The following is a 17,174-nucleotide window of genomic DNA, read 5'->3' on the forward strand; positions in this document are numbered from 1 at the left end:
TTTTTGGGGTGGAGGATAGGTGTGCGAGGTGCTCGAGAAGCCCAGCGAATCATACCCATATGTTTTGGTCATGCCCAGCACTACAGGGGTTTTGGATGGGGGTGACAAAGGTGCTTTCAAAAGTAGTGGGGGTCCGGGTCGAACCAAGCTGGGGGTTGGCTATATTTGGGGTTGCACAAGAGCCGGGAGTGCAGGAGGCGAGAGAGGCCGATGTTTTGGCCTTTGCGTCCCTAGTAGCCCGGCGCAGGATATTGTTAATGTGGAAAGAAGCCAAGCCCCCGGGGGTGGAGACCTGGATAAATGACATGGCAGGGTTTATAAAGCTAGAGCGGATTAAGTTTGTTCTAAGGGGGTCGGCTCAAGGGTTCACCAGGCGGTGGCAACCGTTCGTCGAATACCTCGCAGAAAGATAGATGGAATGGAAAAAAAGAGGGCAGCAGCAGCAGCCCAGGATCGGGGGGGGGGGAGGAGGAACCAGAAGGACTCTCAGGGTTGTTAATATATACTGTATAATATGTATAGGTCGTTGCGACAGATAATTATATATTGGACTGTTAAATTATATTTTTGGAGAGTGTTACTTGTGATAAGGCAGTTGCCAATTAGGGTTAGTTTTCATTTTTGTTATTTATTATTTATTCATTTTTTTTGTTTATAAACTAGGTCATTGTTATTTGTGTTGTTATAATATTGTGTAAAGGATGCACAATGTACTGTGTTGGTTGACCAAAAATTTTCAATAAAATATTTATAAAAAATAAAAAAAATAAGTATTTCTTTTGAATTTATTATGCCAACAGACTGGCTACCTTTTCAATGCTCCATTGGATTCTGCATTCATAGTAAACAGAGATTCTGAGAAAGTCCATTTTCTTTTTCAGGATCTGAGTGGTTTGACGTGTTTTGGAAATAAAGGTTTTCTGGCATTTGTAGATGTTAACAGGGTCCTAGGTGGTTGGTGCAATATCCTTAATTGAGAGAATGTATTGACCTTATTTAGTCTTACAGCTCTGCTCTCATATACCCAGTGTCCCAGTTATCCCCGTTTTATACTCTTTTACATCAATACAGAAATCATCCAAGGCAAAAAACAATTAACAAATTAAGTTAAGGGCAGCACAGTGGCTAGAACTGCTACCTCACAACACCAGGGACCCGGGTTCAATTTCGGCCTTGGGTGGCTGTGTGGAGGCCACAGGGTCTCCCCACATCTGCGTGGGTTCCTCCTGGGTGCTCTGGTTTCCTCCCACAGTGCAATGATTTGCAGGTTTGGTGGACTGGTCATGCTAGAATTGTCCCTTAGTGTCCAGGGATGTGCAGGTTAGGTGGGGTTACTGGGATAGGGAAGGGGAGTGGGCCTAGGAAGGCTGCTCATTCACAGGTTCGGTGCAAACTCAAAGGGTCGAATGACCTCTTTCAGCACTGTAGGGATTCTATTTCTATGGTTTATGATTGCCCGTTAAGGGAGCACTGTAACAAAAAATTTAAGGAAACTTATCAAACTAAATCAAAATGACATTGTGAGGGCTGATGAAGCACTCCACCCCATCTCTTACTTCTACTCTTTTGAGTACCTTAAGGGCTCAAATTAACAAGTGAATAAATTTACAAGTTTTGGGCGTGGGATAGTCCATTAAAGGTGCACAACCAAATACAAAATCACAAAGAAAACCTACCAAACCCTGAATCAAAATGTGTTTCTGGGGTCAACGATGCACCCCAAACTCCTATCTGTGTTATTTTAAGAAAACAATAATCAATAAATTAAACAAAAATGACAAGGGTGACAGCCCCTGGTGGGACACTGTACCTCAAATAAAACATCAGAAGGAAACTTAACTAATTAATTCAAAATGATATTTCCAGGATGATGATTCACCCCAGCCCCCAAAGCGCCGTTGCACCGCAGCCCCATGGTGCCCCCGTCCCATGATCATGGAAGCCCTGAAGCATGCCTGTGGACACCGCATGTTCCCTTTCCAGGGCCACCCAGCCATGAATGCAGTCACAGCCCCTATTTCTATGTGCTCAAAGTACTTAACTAAACAATGCTCTTCATTTATGTATGCTAACAATTTCATTGTAAGAAGACTTACAACACCAGGTTAAAGTCCAACAGGTTTGTGTGGAGTCACTAGCTTTCGAAACGCAGCTTGCACTTAAAATAATGTGCTGGATTTGTTAGAAATTGAGATGCAGACCAGCATAACCTCAGTTGCAATCAACCCAGCCATGGTGTCGACTGTCCACCAATTGGATATACTTTGTATTCGGATCATGGGCATTAATTGGGGGTTATGTACATATTTGTCTCCACAAATAAAAGCTTGGAAGTGAATAAAGACTCGAAGCCAGTATTTTTTCCTTTACCATTTGGTTCAGTTGTGATATGTGCAGATCACCTGTGCTTGTCACAGGCTCAAAGAAACACTTTGTGAGAAGGCTGATAATCTGAAAGTCCAAAGTAACTTCACCAAAGGGGGCAAAACTCACTCTGTACATCAGTTAAAGCAATGTTGATGGTTCAAGCTATGCTTAGGAATAAGGGGACCATGCAATTCATCTACACAGACATGTTCTGACACTGAGGAAGAGGCCTGCATCGATCCAAGTGCTTCACGAGTTCTATACCGCTGTAGAAATTATTGGCAAGCAGTGGATTTGCCATCACAAGCAATAGGGAGTAGAGATGTGCACAGTGGACACATTGCCAGCATGAAGGAAGTGCTCACTTACATCTCATTATCTAGTTATTCGCAATTTTGCATCTGCCTCACAAGGGCCTAACAGTGGCAGATCAGCTAATCATGGATTCCCACGTTGAAAGAAGCAATAATTCCGACCTGGATACTTGGATAACCTTGCTTATTTTGAATCTACCAGTGTGTGAAAATCACGGACAGGGAACAGTCAACTACACCAGGAGGAAGTGCAGTCTTATTGTTGAAGGCAGCACAGACTTCTGGCCAGTCTACAGTCGCACTGCGAAATGTGAATTACTCTCAAGGGGAACAGTCTACTCTCTTCCATCCTTGCCATCAAAGATAGAGGTGGAAAATGTACACTGGATGTCAACACTTCAGAGAATGAGTGTGCTCAACAGGCTATATGGTGGTCTGGCTGAAGTAAATGTGGTGCCATTGTTGCTCAGATCTGTTATGAGAAAGGAACAAACCCTGTTGATGGAAGCATTGGCTCTGCCTAAAAGTTGGTCAAATCCATTCAGGTGAAAAGCGAACACTTACCCACAATCCCAACATTAGACAAGTTTGAAACATTTCAAACAGATGGCAAAACCGATTCAGGCCACATCATAAAAACATGGCGGAACATCGGAAATCAATATTTGCATAATTAGATTTGCTCAGAGTACACAAAGTGCTAATAGTGAGTTGGATAAATACCAGTAACCTGCTCAAAAAAAAGAGATAATCCATACTTAGATCTGCTGACGTAACACCTACAAGTAAAGGGTGCTTCAGAACTGCTGGCAGGAGTGTTAATGAATTAACTGTTACAGGCGGTTAGTATATCCACCATACTTAACCAGCTGTAGAGAAAAGGAGAATTGACTGAATTCATCAAGTTGGAGATTTAAATTCACAATATTATGTGAGGGAGTAACTGAGAATTAACAAAGTCTGGATAATGGGTATTCGGTGCAAAGGACCAGTGACACAGAAGATATCCACACCTTGATGTCTGTTGCTGAGATACTCACAACTTTGCATCACCAGAAGTGAATACAGTTAGAAATTCTCAAGTCACTATTTTAGCTACCAAATCATTCAACTGCACTTCACTGCATACAAAGCATTTGGAAAAGGCACAGAGATTTATATTCATGTGAGCATTTTTTTTTTCTTTCATTCACTTTGTGCCTCCTGGGTCAGAGGCACCAGTCATCACTATCATTGAGAAATTGTACGTCGACTTACCCAGATCTCATTTAACTTCAGGTGCTGCCTGGATTTGTGGTTTTTCAGGTAAGGGCCATCAGGGTGCATCAAAGGGGGAAAAGGAACAGTTACTGAATGCCATGGCAGTGAGGATTTGGATGAATGTCAATTGACTGCTCACCCAAGATCTCGGCTGGTGTACACATTGAGCGGCTGAGTCAAACAGACCACAGAAGGTTCCTGTTACAATCTTGAACTCATGTTGCGACACCTGATCTGGGCAATGTTAGTCATGGGGTTGCTACAAAGGACTCAACAACCTTGACTTGAGGAAGGAAAAACTGCTTAATTGCCAAGTTGAAGGAGGAGCGGAGAAGACTCAGTGATGTCCTTGTACAACTGAAGTCTCACAAACACTCACTCTCGGCTCACAAATGGAGACTATTTAAGCGGTCAAGTTACTAAAGGGCAATTACCATCATGGAACCGCATCCAGCAGGGATCAGTGCATTCAAGAGATGAAAGGAGGAAATTTCTTAAAGAAACACAGCGATGACAATAAATTTATGGAAAAGAAAGATGGTTGCCATTTTCCCTGTTGGATATCAATGCCCTGGTGAGATCAGTATCGTTTCTTACTTTATTCACACAATCAACCCATTACAAGGGAATGATTCTTAATGTTTGAAATTACTATAACATTCTACTGCACTCTTCAGTTCCATAGTTCCGAAAACTTTTATTCTTCCTTCACATCAACCAGGTTGAGAGTCAAATTTTTGCCCTCTACTTGTGAGTGTGTGTTTCCAAATTCACTTAGATAGATCTTTTTAAATACTTTTAACTGTAAAGTGATAACATCTCACAACAGAGTTGCCTGGTAAGTCAGAGCTCTTACCTTGCTTTTTGATGACCCCCTTCAGCAGCTTCTCCATAGCTTCGCCCTGGGCAATGTCAATAGGCAGCTCCCCCTCACTGTTCACAGCTGCAACATTCGCCCGCTGTTGAATAAGATACCTAAACGAGGAGCAAGCAGGCATGTTCAGAATCAACCGGTTATCAGCTATCCTCCTCTGCCTAAGCTTTGGGCATTTCCCAGGACTGGCTTGAAGTAAACCTTGGGTGAGTTCAGCCACATCACAAACTGGTCACTGACCAGTTTTCTGAGGGCTTGGTTAAGCTGCTGTTAGATGGCACTCAACAACTGGAAAGGCAAAAAAGTTTAGTTAGATCTTAGATTTATCAACAGATTTGATTTCAAAGTAATTAGCATCGCGGAAAGGCTGCTATGACATTTGAACTCATCAGCCCTTAGAAAGAGAATTTCAGACACATACCCATCTCTTTACTGACGCCCTGACAGCAGGTGAATTTTTAAAACGTTCTGACACTATCAGTTCCCTCTTTACTGGGCACAGTTCTTATATTTCACGAAAAGCCACAGCATTCAAAAAGCTTAATATTGACATCCAGCTGGAAATCACAAATGCTAGCTTATCTGAACTTACATTCAAAATATACTGATGGGACATCAGCTCTTGGTGACAGCAAGAATAAGAGCATCAGCATATTGCTGTGTGAGAGGTTCATTTTTGAGGTTCTGTCATTCCAGTTGGACTCTGTTCTTGTGGTGGATGCAACACAATACTACAAAACTCAAAAGCTGTGAAGCATCACTACTTCTCACTGACAGACATCTATTTGCAGAGGCGATGGGGAAAATGGCATACATAGCAGCTATTGCAGAGTTTAGATCAGATGATTAAGCTGGAAGGGGAGGGCAGGAGTGAATTTCAGCCAGATTCTTGTTACAATCTCTATAGAGACCATTAATGTTTATTTAAAAGAAATTCAAACTTCCAGTTAATAGCTGAGAGAATAGCACCACAAGATTTCACAATTAAAGAATTTTACTATAATAAACAAACAAAATGTACTGTTGATTAATCAATATGTTTGAAGGAAACTTTTATTTTAAACTACAGAACTGAATTCCCCTTTGTCTTTTAATACTACTGAAATGAACACTTCATAGTTACACTTTACATTGTCTTTTAAGCAACCATTGAATTTTCCCAAACCCAATCCAAAGTGATTCTTAACGCCCGAGGGTTGACTAGCATTCTTTCCCTTTTTCAGCCTGGAATCTTTCACTCCAGAACCATGTTGGGTGGCATGGTAGCACAGTGGTCAGCACTGTTGCTTCACAGCTCCAGGGTTCCAAGCTTGGGTGGCAGTCTGTGTGGAGTTTACACGTTCTCCCTGTGTCTGAGTGGGTTTCCTCTGGGTGCTCCGTTTCTCCCACAAGTTCCGAAAGACATGCTGTTCGGTAATTTGGACATTGAGCTCTCCCTCTGTCGACCCGACCATGGAGACTAGGGGCTTTTTTTTTTTTTTAATTTGTTTTTATTCAAAATTTTTCAATAATTTTTACAAACCACTACAAAAAGAAAAACAACGAAAGGAAAACATAGCAATAAAACTGAAAACAACTTAACCATTTAACAATTTAACAAAGCAAGGTGGGGTATCTGCCCTTTACAAACAAAATCCATCCACTGCCCAAACCACCCCCTCCTCCCCTCTCTCTCAGCCTGGCGCAAGATGAGGAGGAATTGACCCTGCCCAGGGCGTCAGCCCACAGGGCCTCATCCAGTTCCTCACCCAACTCCTCACTCAACTCCTCCTCCCACTTGCCCTTCAGCTCCTCCACCGAGGCCTACTCTGCCTCCTGCAGCTCCTGATATATTTCCGATATCTTGCCATCCCTTACCCATACGCCCGAGACCATCCTGTCCTGTATCCTCCGGGCAGACAGCAGCGGGAATTCCCCCACCTGCTTTTTCACGAACACCCGAACCTGCATGTACCTAAAGGTATTCCCCGGGGGTAGCCCAAATTTTCCTCCAGCGCCTTCAGACTAGCAAAAGTCCCATCCATGAACAAGTCCCCCATCCTTTTCATACCCACCCTATGCCAACTTAGGAACCCCCCTGTCTATTCTACCCGGAACGAACCTGTGATTGTTCCGTATCGGGGCCCAGACTGAAACCCTTGCCTCCCGCCCCTGTGCCGTCTCCACTGCCCCCAGATCCTCAATGTCGCCGCCACCACTGGGCTCGTGGTATACCGCGTCGGCGGAAGAGGCAACAGTGCCGTTATCAGTGCCCCTAAGCTAGTATCTTTACAAGACGCTGCTTCCAACCGTTTCCACGCTGCCCCCTCCCCCTCCATTACCCATTTCCAAATCATGGATATATTCGCTGCCCAGTAATAGCTGCAAACGTTCGGCAGCGCCAACCCACCCCCCCCATCGACTGCGCTCCAAGAACTGTCTCTTCACACGCGGGGTCTTGTTTGCCCACACAAATCACGTAATAATCCTATTTACCTGCTTGAAAAAGGACTTGGGGATGAGAATGGGAAGGCACTGGAAGACGAACAAGAACCTGCACCCTGCCCGCCAGGGAAAGCGGGAGCATGTGCCACCTCTTAAAGTCCTCCTCCATCTATCCACCAGCCGCGCTAAATTGAGCTTGTGCAGGACACCCCAGCTCTTAGCCACCTGAATGTCCAAGTAGCGAAAGCTCCTCTCCACCACCTTAAGTGGTAGCTCTCCCAGTCTCTTTTCCTGGCCCCCCCGCATGTATCACAAAAAGCTCGCTTTTTCCAACATTCAGCTTATACCCCGAAAAGTCTCCAAAACCCCTAAGAATCTGCATGACCTCCCCCATCCCCTCCACCGGATCTGCAATGTACAGGAGCAGGTCATCCGCATTCAGTGAAACACGGACACAGACCTCAATCCTAGTGGCCAAAATCTTGGCCAACAGCTTGGCATCCACATTAAGGAGTGAAATCGGCCAACAGGAGCCACATTGCAACGGGTCCTTATCTCGCTCAAGGATAAGCGAGATCAGAGCCTGCGACATCGTCGGGGGAAGGGTTCCCTTTTCCTTAACCTCATTGCAAGTCCTCAACAACAGCAGACCCAGCAGCTCCGAGAATTTCCTATAAAACTCTACGGGATACCCATCCGGTCCTGGGGCCTTACACGCCTGCATACTCCCTAACCCCTTAACCAGTTCCTCCATCTCAATCGGGGCCCCCAATCCCTCTACTCGCCCCTCCTCCACCTGTGGAAACCTCAGTTGGTCCAGGAACTGCCTCATCCCTTCCCCCCCCTCTGGGGGCTCTGACTCGTACAATTTGCCATAAAAGTCCTTGAAGACGTCGTTAATCCTTGCCGAGCTCAGCACCGTGTTACCCCCCCCCATCTCTAATCCCCCCAATCTCCCTTGCTGCCTCTCTTTTCCGCAGCTGATGCTCCAGCATCCTACTTGCCTTCTCCCCATACTCGTACACTGCTCCCTGTACCCTCGTCAACTGAGCCTCAGCCTTCCCCGTGGTAAGCAAGTCAAACTCCGCCTGCAGGCTCTGACGCTCCTTCAACAACCCCTCCTCGGGGAATTCCGCATACCTCCTGTCCACCCGAAGTATCTCCCCCGCCAATCTCTCCCTCTCCATCCTATCCCTCTTCTCTCTGTGGGCCCTGACTGAAATTAGCTCCCCTCTGACAACTGCCTTCACGCCTCCCAGACCACACTCACCGAAACCTCCCCATTATCATTGGTCTCCACATAGCTTTGGATACACCTCCGAACCCGCCCACAGACCTCCTCATCCGCCAACAGTCCCACGTCCATTCTCCACAGAGGGCGTTGGCCTCTCTCCTCCCCAGCCCCAACTCCACCCAATGCGGGGCATGGTCCGAGATTGCAATGGCCGAATACTCCACCCCCTCCACTCTCGGGATTAGCGCCCTGCTTACCACGAAAAAATCAATCCACGAGTACGCCTTGTGCACATGGGAGAAGAAGGAAAACTCCTTCGCCCTTGGCCTGGCAAATCTCCACGGATCCACTCCGGGCGGATACCCCATCTGGTCCATGAACCCCCTCAGGACCTTGGCCACTGCCGGCCTCTGACCCGATCTCGACCTAGGCCGATCCAGTGCCGGGTCCAGGACCGTGTTAAAGCGCACACCTCCTCCCCCCCCCCCCCCCCCCCCATTACCAAACTACATGACTCCAGATCCGGAATCCTACTCAACATCCGCTTCATGAACCCTGCATCATCCCAGTTCGGAGCATACACATGCACTAGCACCACCCGGGCCCCCTGCAACCTGCCACTCACCGTAACATATCGACCCCCTTTATCCACCACAATACCCGCCGCCTCAAAAGCCACCCGCTTGCCCACCAAAATTGCGACGCCCCTGTTCTTCGCATCCATCCCTGAGTGGAAAACCTGCCCCACCCATCTTTTACTCAGCCTGGTTTGATCCGCGATCTTCAGGTGCGTTTCTTGTAGCATGGCTACGTCTGCCTTTAGTCCCTTTCAGTGCGAAAACACACGGGCCCTCTTGACCGCCCATTTAGGCCTCTCACGTTCCACATGATCAGCCTGGTCTTGGTGCTACCCCCCCCCCCCCCCCCCCCCGCCCCCAATCAACTAGCCATCTCCTTTTTTAGGCCAGCCATGTGCCCGCGCCTCCCGCACCCTCCAGCCCTGCAGGCGGAGGCTCCCTGTCCCGACTCTCCCCTTTAACATAGATTCCCCCTCAGTCAGCACAGCAGCACCCCAGCCCCCACTTAACCCCCCCCCTCCCCAGTCAAGCATCTGCTTCACCCCCCCTACCCCCCCCCCCCCCACCCATTGCAATACCGTAAGCCAGCTAACTCATGCTGACCCCAGCCGCTCCTGCCTCCACCTCCACCCCCCCTGTGGGTTCCTCATACAAATCTCCAACAGCCCCCCCCCCCCCACCTAAGTGGGGTCGAGAGATTCGTCCCCCACCCCCACCACCACACCCAGTGTGAACAGAGAAAGAAAAACAAAACAAAGTACCATACACTCAAACTCCCAGCTTCAGGTGCCACCCTCACCATTTCGCGGGTAAACCGCGCTCCCTGTCTGGGCCGACCCTACCTCCTGTGACGCAGCTCTTCCCAACTGCAACCTCGCCCAAAGCCTCAAGGGCCCAGGGCAAAGGGGGCCCAAAAACACAAGAAAACACAGGGGAAACCCCACATAACACCGCCTTGGCCCGGTTGAATCCCGCACGCATCTTGGCCAGCTCTGCACTCCAGTCCTGATAAATCCGGATCTCGATGTTCTCCCACCTGCTGCTCCGCTCCTTCTTCGCCCATCGCAGGACACACTCCTTGTCGGTGCAGCGGTGGAACCTTACCACCATAGTTCTCGGCAGCTCATTCGCCCTCGGCCTCCTTGCCAGGATGCTGTGCGCCCCATCCAGCTCCAGGGGCCACAGGAAAGCCCCCGCGCGCATCAGCGTACCCAGCATCGTGGTCACATACGCCCCAGCATCCGACTCCTCCACGCCTTCAGGGAGACCCAGAATCCGCAGGTTCTGCCTCCTTGACCGATTCTCCAGGTCCTCCAGCTTCTCCTGTCATTTTTTGTGCAGCGCCTCGAGCGCCTCCACGCTAACCGCCAGGCCCAGAATCTCGTCCTCATTATCAGAGGCCTTCTGCTGCACATCCTTGATCGCCATCCCCTGCATCTTCTGGGTCTACACCAACCTTTCAATCGACGCCTTCACAGGGGCCAGCATCTCCGCCTTTAAATCCGCAAAGCAGTTTCTTAAAAACTCCTGCTGGTCCCGTGACCACTGGGCCCACGATGCCTGATCCCCGCCAGCCGCCATCTTGCTTTCTCGCGCCCGTTCTCCTCTCTTCTCCAAAGCTGCTTTTTTGACCGCCCCACTCCTGGTCCACTCCATACAGCATTGGGGGACCCTCACTGTTTCCTTCCCACACCGGGAATCGTCGTCAAAGTGCCACTGGAGCTTCTTAAAAGGGCCCAAAAGTCCGTTAACGGTGAGAGCTGCCGACCGTGTGATCTACCTAGGCATAGCCACAACCGGAAGTCGACTAGGGGCTTTTCTCAATAAACTCATTGCAGTGTTAATGTAAGCCTACTTGTGACAAGAATAAAAATTATTAGATTATTATCTTTCACAATGAGGGTTTTTTTCCTGGAGGTTCCCGTATAAATAAAGCAAGGGAAATCTTCCCGGCTCTTATAAATCCTCACAAATTTTGACTTTTCAATAAGGGAAAAGTTCCCACTCACATTCCTCTATGGTGAAGCATACTTCTCTCTCCCCCAGATCCTGGCACACAAGCTGTGTATGAGAGTTTTAGGGTCTGGACCCCCCCCACTCAAAGCTCATCTCTATTGCAGTAGGAATCATATGGGCTATGGATCCACATAGAAATGCTAATTAGACATCCTTTCGAGCTAAACGTGGAACTAAATTGACATTTAAACCATAATTGTTCACAACCTGACATTCTTACTACATTCTTTGGACTATGGAGACTAGATGCTGCTGCTATTGTCTCCAAATACGAACACCTTGCACCTTCTTTTCAGAAAAACAATTTGGGCCTCCCTTTAATCATCTACAGCCACATCACCCAGGCCTGCTATCAGCTAAACTGCTGGCCAGGACACATGACCCCCTTCACTTTACTCTGAACTAAAGACAAAGTCCCAAAACTTAACAATCTTATAAACCCTCACAATAGTAACATAGGACAAGAGGCCATGATTAGAAAGCAACCACAAAGCATCAATGCCAAAGGATTAGAAACGTGTGAATATTCAAAAAGGGAGCGAGGCAAAAAGTAGGAATATATAGACCAGTTAGCTTGACTTCTGTGGTGGGGAAGTTGCTGGAATCAATAAGTAAGGAGGAGAAGACCGAACATTTGGAAAGACAAAGCTCAATCCACCGTTGTCAGCATGGTTTTATGAAGGATACGTCATGCTTGACACACTTGCTTGAATTCTTTGAGGACATAACCAGCAAAGTGGATAATGGGGAACCTGTGGATGTGGTACATCTAGACTTTCATAAGGTGCCACTTAAAAGATTGATCCAGAAGGTGAGATCGCAGGGGATTAGGGGTAGAGTACGAGATTGGATTGAGGATTGGCTGACTGACAGAAATCAGAGGGTTGGGACAAAAAGGTCCTTCTCTAGCTGGCAAACCGCCACTAGCGGGATGCTACAGGAGTCAGTCCTCGGACCTCAACTGTTTACAATTCATATAAATGATCTTCAAGCAGGGACAAAGTTAAACATAGCAAAATTTGAGGATGATACCAAAATAGGTGGGAAAGCAGGCAGTGAAGAGGAGGCAAATATAAATATTTTACAATTTTACAGATGGATATAAATAGGCTAGGAGAATGGACCAAAGTTTGACAGATGAAATTTAATGTAGATAAAAGGTTATCCATTTTGACCAAAAAAATAGAAAGGCAAATTATCTAAATGGAAATCAGATTCAAGATGCGTCTGGGCAGAGGGATCTGGGTGTATTTATTCATGTCGGTATGCAGGTACAGAGTGTAATTAAAAAGGCAAATGGAATGTTAGCGTTTATTGCAAAGTATTGGAGTATAGAAGTAGAGAAGTGTTGTTGCAGTTGCATAGGGTGTTTGTGAGACCACATCTGGAGTAGTGTGTCCAGTTTTGGTCTCTTTATTTGAGGGAGGATGTGCTGGCATTGGAAGCAGTTCAGAGGAGGTTCACCAGATTGATTCCGGGGATGAAAGGGTATGAGGAGAGATTAAACAATTTGGGCTTATACTTGCTGGAGTTTAGAAATAAGAACATGAAAACATAAGAACGAGGAACAGGAGTAGGCCATCTGGCACCTCGAGTCTGCTCCGCCATTCAATGAGATCATGGCTGATCTTTTGTGGACTCAGCTCCACTTTCCGGCCCCAACACCATAACCCATAATCCCTTTATTCTTCATAAAACTATCTATCTTTATCTTAAAAACATTTAATGAAGGAGCCTCAACTGCTTCACTGGGCAAGGAATTCCATAGATTCACAAACTTTGGGTGAAGAAGTTCCTCCTACGCTCAGTCCTAAATCTACTTCCCCTTATTTTGAGGCTATGCCCCCTAATTCTGCTTTCACCGCCAGTGGAAACAACTTGCCCGCATCTATCCTATCTATTCCCGTCATAATTTTATATGTTTCTATAAGATCCCCCCCGCATCTATCTAAATTCCAACGAGTACAATCCTAGTTTACTCAACCTCTCCTCGTAATCCAACCCCTTCAGCTCTGGGATTAACCTAGTCAATCTCCTCTGCACACCCTCCAGCGCCAGGACGTCCTTTCTCAGGTAAGGAGACGAAAACAGAACACAATACTCCAGGTGTGGCTTCACTAACACCTTATACAATTGCAGTATAACCTCCCTAGTCTTAAACTCCATCCCTCTAGCAATGAAGGACAAAACTCCATTTGCCTTCTCAATCACCTGTTGCACCTGTAAACCAACTTTTTGCGACTCATGCACTAGCACACCCAGGTCTCTCTGCATAGCAGCATGTTTTAATATTTTATCATTTAAATAATAATCCCGTTTGCTGTTATTCCTACCAAAATGGATAACCTCACATTTGTCAACATTGTATTCCATCTGCCAGACCCTAGCCCATTCACTTAACCTATCGAAATCCCTCTGCAGACTTCCAATATCCTCTGCACTTTTTGCTTTACCACTCATCTTAGTGTCGTCTGCTAACTTGGACACATTGCACTTGGTCCCCAACTCCAAATCATCTGTGTAAATTGTGAACAATTATGGGCCCAACACTGATCCCTGAGGGACACCACTAGCTACTGATTGCCAACCAGAGAAATACCCATTAATCCCTACTCTTTGCTTTCGATTAATTAACCACTCCTCTATCCATGCTACTACTTTACCCTTAATGCCATGCATCTTTATCTTATTCAGCAACCTTTTGTGTGGCACCTTGTCAAAAGCTTTCTGGAAATCCAGATGTATCACATCCATTGGCTCCCCGTTATCTACTGCACTGGCAATGTCCTCAAAAAATTCCTAAATTAGTTAGGCACGACCTGCCCTTTATGAACCCATGCTGCGTCTGCCCAATGGGATATAAGAAAACTGAGAGGGAAACTGACCGAGGTGTGTAAAATACTAAAAGGGATTGATAAAGTAAACATCGGCCAAATCTTCTCCCTTGTAGGACAATCTAGAATGAGAAGTCACAGATAGAGGTTGAGAGGAGATAGATTTAGAACTGAGCTGAGCAGGAACTGCTTTTAATCTAGACGGTGGTAAATTTGTGGAAATCGCTGCCATAGTGCAGTGGAATTCCATAGTGCAGTGGAATTTGAGTCATTAAATGGTTTCAAGAAGGAGATAGGTATATTTCTGATTTTAAAAAAGGGTTAAAGGAATTTGGGCAATAGGTGGGGAGGTGGATTTGAGACCAGGAAAAGATTATCCATGATCTGATTGAATGGTGGAGCAGGCGCGAAGGGCTGAATTGCCTACTTCTGCTCCTGATTCCTTTGTTCTTCGGTTCCTATAACAGCAATTTATAAAAAGAAAAAATATAACTACTCGACCTACGGATCGGTGAACTAGACAAATGTAATAGGCAAATATTAGAGAACAATAAAACACCTAAAGAAATATGGTTCAATGAGGGAGGGTCAGCTTTGTGGGAACAAGTTCATGACAAATCGAGCCCTTTGAGAAGATAACAGAACCAGCAGATAGATGGCACTTAGAAGAGGTTCAAAAAGATCAGTGCAGAAGTAATAAGACTGACGAAGAGGAATAAACAATGGGGGTGTTACATTAATCCAGAGCTGGAGGCATTAAGGCCCAGAAAATGATAATCAGTTTGATCTGACCATCTGGACTATTGTGAAAGATTCTGAACACTTGCTCAATGGGTGATCCTGGCAGTGGAAAGGGTGCCAAGATGGGTAACTAAATAAATTAGCCATCTACACTATGAAGTAAAGTCTAGGAAACAAGAATGTTAGACTGAGGAAAAGGTATAATTGTGGTAAACCACAGTGTTCCTATATTAAGGGTTGTACGGTAGAACCTGCACTACAGGTTCACCTGGGCCCCTGCATGATAGCTCCGCCGAGGAGCCGGGTTATAAATATACGTGGCCTTCAGCTCGCAGCCATTGTGTCAGCTGTTGTAGGAGGCCACACTTCAGGTACTAATAAAGCCTCAGTTTGAATTCAACTTCGTCTCCAGCCAAATTGATCGTGCCTCTATTTATTAGTATCTGATTCAGAAGATGGACCTCTGGATTAAACCAGATCGACTGCAGCTGGATGCACACGCAAGCAAAGCCAGAAAGGACTTTCAGCACTGGCTAGCTTGTTTTGAAGCGTATAATCAACGCGGCGCCGACCCCTGTTCCAGAGGCTCAGAAGATTCAAATCTTGTACTCCAGACTCAGCTCTAAAATCTTCCCGCTGATCCAGGGTGCGCCCAATTACGCTGACGCTCTGACTCGACTCAAAGAGAGTTATGAGCAGAAGACGAACACGCTCTTCGCCAGACACGGGCTCGCAAAGCGTACTCAACTACCTGGTGAGTCAATCGAGGACTTCTGGAGGGCTCTGATCCCACTAGTTCGGGACTGTGACTGCCAGGACGTTACAGCTAAGGAACACTCAGATCTCCTTATGAGAGACGCTTTTGTAACTGGGATTGGGTCCGCGGAATGCTATCAGGCAGCGGCTCCTAGAAGGGGCCACGCGTGACCTCGCAGAGACTAAAACACTAGCACTTTCCATGACGGTCGCCCTGCACAATGTACAGTCCTACGCCCCCAATCGCACGGCCCACTCCTCCAAAGCTTCATGGGCCCCACAGGCAGCCGCCTCAGCGGGGGCGCTACCCACCCAATATGCCTGCGCTACACGCCAGCCAGTGATCTCCGGGGGGCCCCGATGCTATTTTTGCGGCCAACAAAGACACCCCCGCCAACGCTGCCCGGCCCGCGCTGCCCTTTGTAAGGCCTGCAGGAAGAAGGGCCACTACGCAGCGGTGTGGCAGGCCCGCTCAGCGGCAGCGGTCGCCCCCACCCCCATTCGGTCACGGACAATGGGCGCCGCTATCCTCCCCTCCTCCCAGGCCATGTGCAAGCAATGGGCGCTGCCATCCTCTCCCCCGCACAACACGTGCGTTTCATGGGCACCGCCATCTTGCTCCACCCCCGCAACGTGCGTTCCATGGGCGCCGCCATTTTGTGACCCCCAGAACCTCCGGGCGCCGCCATCTTGTCCATCCTGCACACATGGAGGCCAATGGCGTTTCAGGACCCCGACGCAGCGGTCACCTCACTACCCGACGATCAACCACGACTCGCATCCATGGTAACCGACCAGTCCAGACCACGTACTCTGAGCAACGCATCTACCAGTGTGAAAGTCAACGGCCACGTGACCTCCTGCCTACTGGACTCCGGGAGCACCGAGAGCTTTGTACATCCAAATACGGTAAGGCGCTGCTCCCTTAAGGTACACCCTACCAATCAAAGTATGGGCAGCACGGTAGCATTGTGGATAGCACAATTGCATCACAGCTCCAGGGTCCCAGGTTCGATTCCGGCTTGGGTCACTGTCTGTGCGGAGTCTGCACATCCTCCCCGTGTGTGCGTGGGTTTCCTCCGGGTGCTCTGCTTTCCTCCCACAGTCCAAAGATGTGCAGGTAAGGTGGATTTGCCATGCTAAATTGCCCTTAAGTGTTCAAAATTGCCCTTAGTGTTGGGTGGGGTTGCTGGGTTATGGGGATAGGTCAGAGGTGTGGACCTTGGGTAGGGTGCTCTTTCCAAGAGCCGGTGCAGACTCGATGGGCCGAATGGCCTCCTTCTGCACTGTAAATACTATAATTTAAAAAAAGGTTCTCCCTGGCCTCCGGATCCCATCGCGTAGTGATCCGGGGGTACTGCACGGTCACGCTCACAGTCCAAGGCGTAGAGTTCCACGTTTTCCGCCTCTACGTCCTCCCTAACCTCTCCGCTGCACCTATCCTTTACCTAGATTTTCAGTGCAACCTCCAGAGTCTGACCCTTAAATTCGGCGGACCCTTACCACCCCTCACTGTGTGCGGCCTCGCGACCCTAAAGGTCGATCCTCCTTCCCTCTTTGCCAATCTAACTCCAGATTGCAACCCGTCGCCACCAAGAGCAGACGGTACAGCACCCAGGATAAGGCCTTCATCAGGTCCGAGGTGCAGCGGTTGCTTCAGGAGGGAGTCATCGAGGCCAGCAACAGCCCCTGGAGAGCTCAAGTGGTAGTGGTTAAGTCTGGGGAGAAAAATCAAATGGTCGTGGACTACAGCCAGGCCATCAACAGGTACACGCA

The 17,174-nt window shown here is 47.7% G+C and overlaps 1 protein-coding gene across 4 annotated transcripts in view; it reads right to left on the bottom strand.

Annotated features, from left to right (window-relative positions):
• Positions 1 to 17,174, bottom strand: part of LOC140431032 (protein phosphatase 1 regulatory subunit 12A-like) — a 349,337-nt gene that overhangs the window by 184,353 nt on the left and 147,810 nt on the right. For all 4 annotated transcript variants that reach the window (XM_072518929.1, XM_072518928.1, XM_072518930.1 and 1 more), the window contains exon 3: positions 4,798 to 4,916. In XM_072518929.1, coding sequence (XP_072375030.1) covers positions 4,798 to 4,916 — 119 coding nt within the window. The remainder of the gene's footprint in view (positions 1 to 4,797; positions 4,917 to 17,174) is intronic.

This window comes from Scyliorhinus torazame, chromosome 10 (assembly GCF_047496885.1).
Source record: "Scyliorhinus torazame isolate Kashiwa2021f chromosome 10, sScyTor2.1, whole genome shotgun sequence".
Lineage (NCBI taxonomy): Eukaryota > Metazoa > Chordata > Chondrichthyes > Carcharhiniformes > Scyliorhinidae > Scyliorhinus > Scyliorhinus torazame.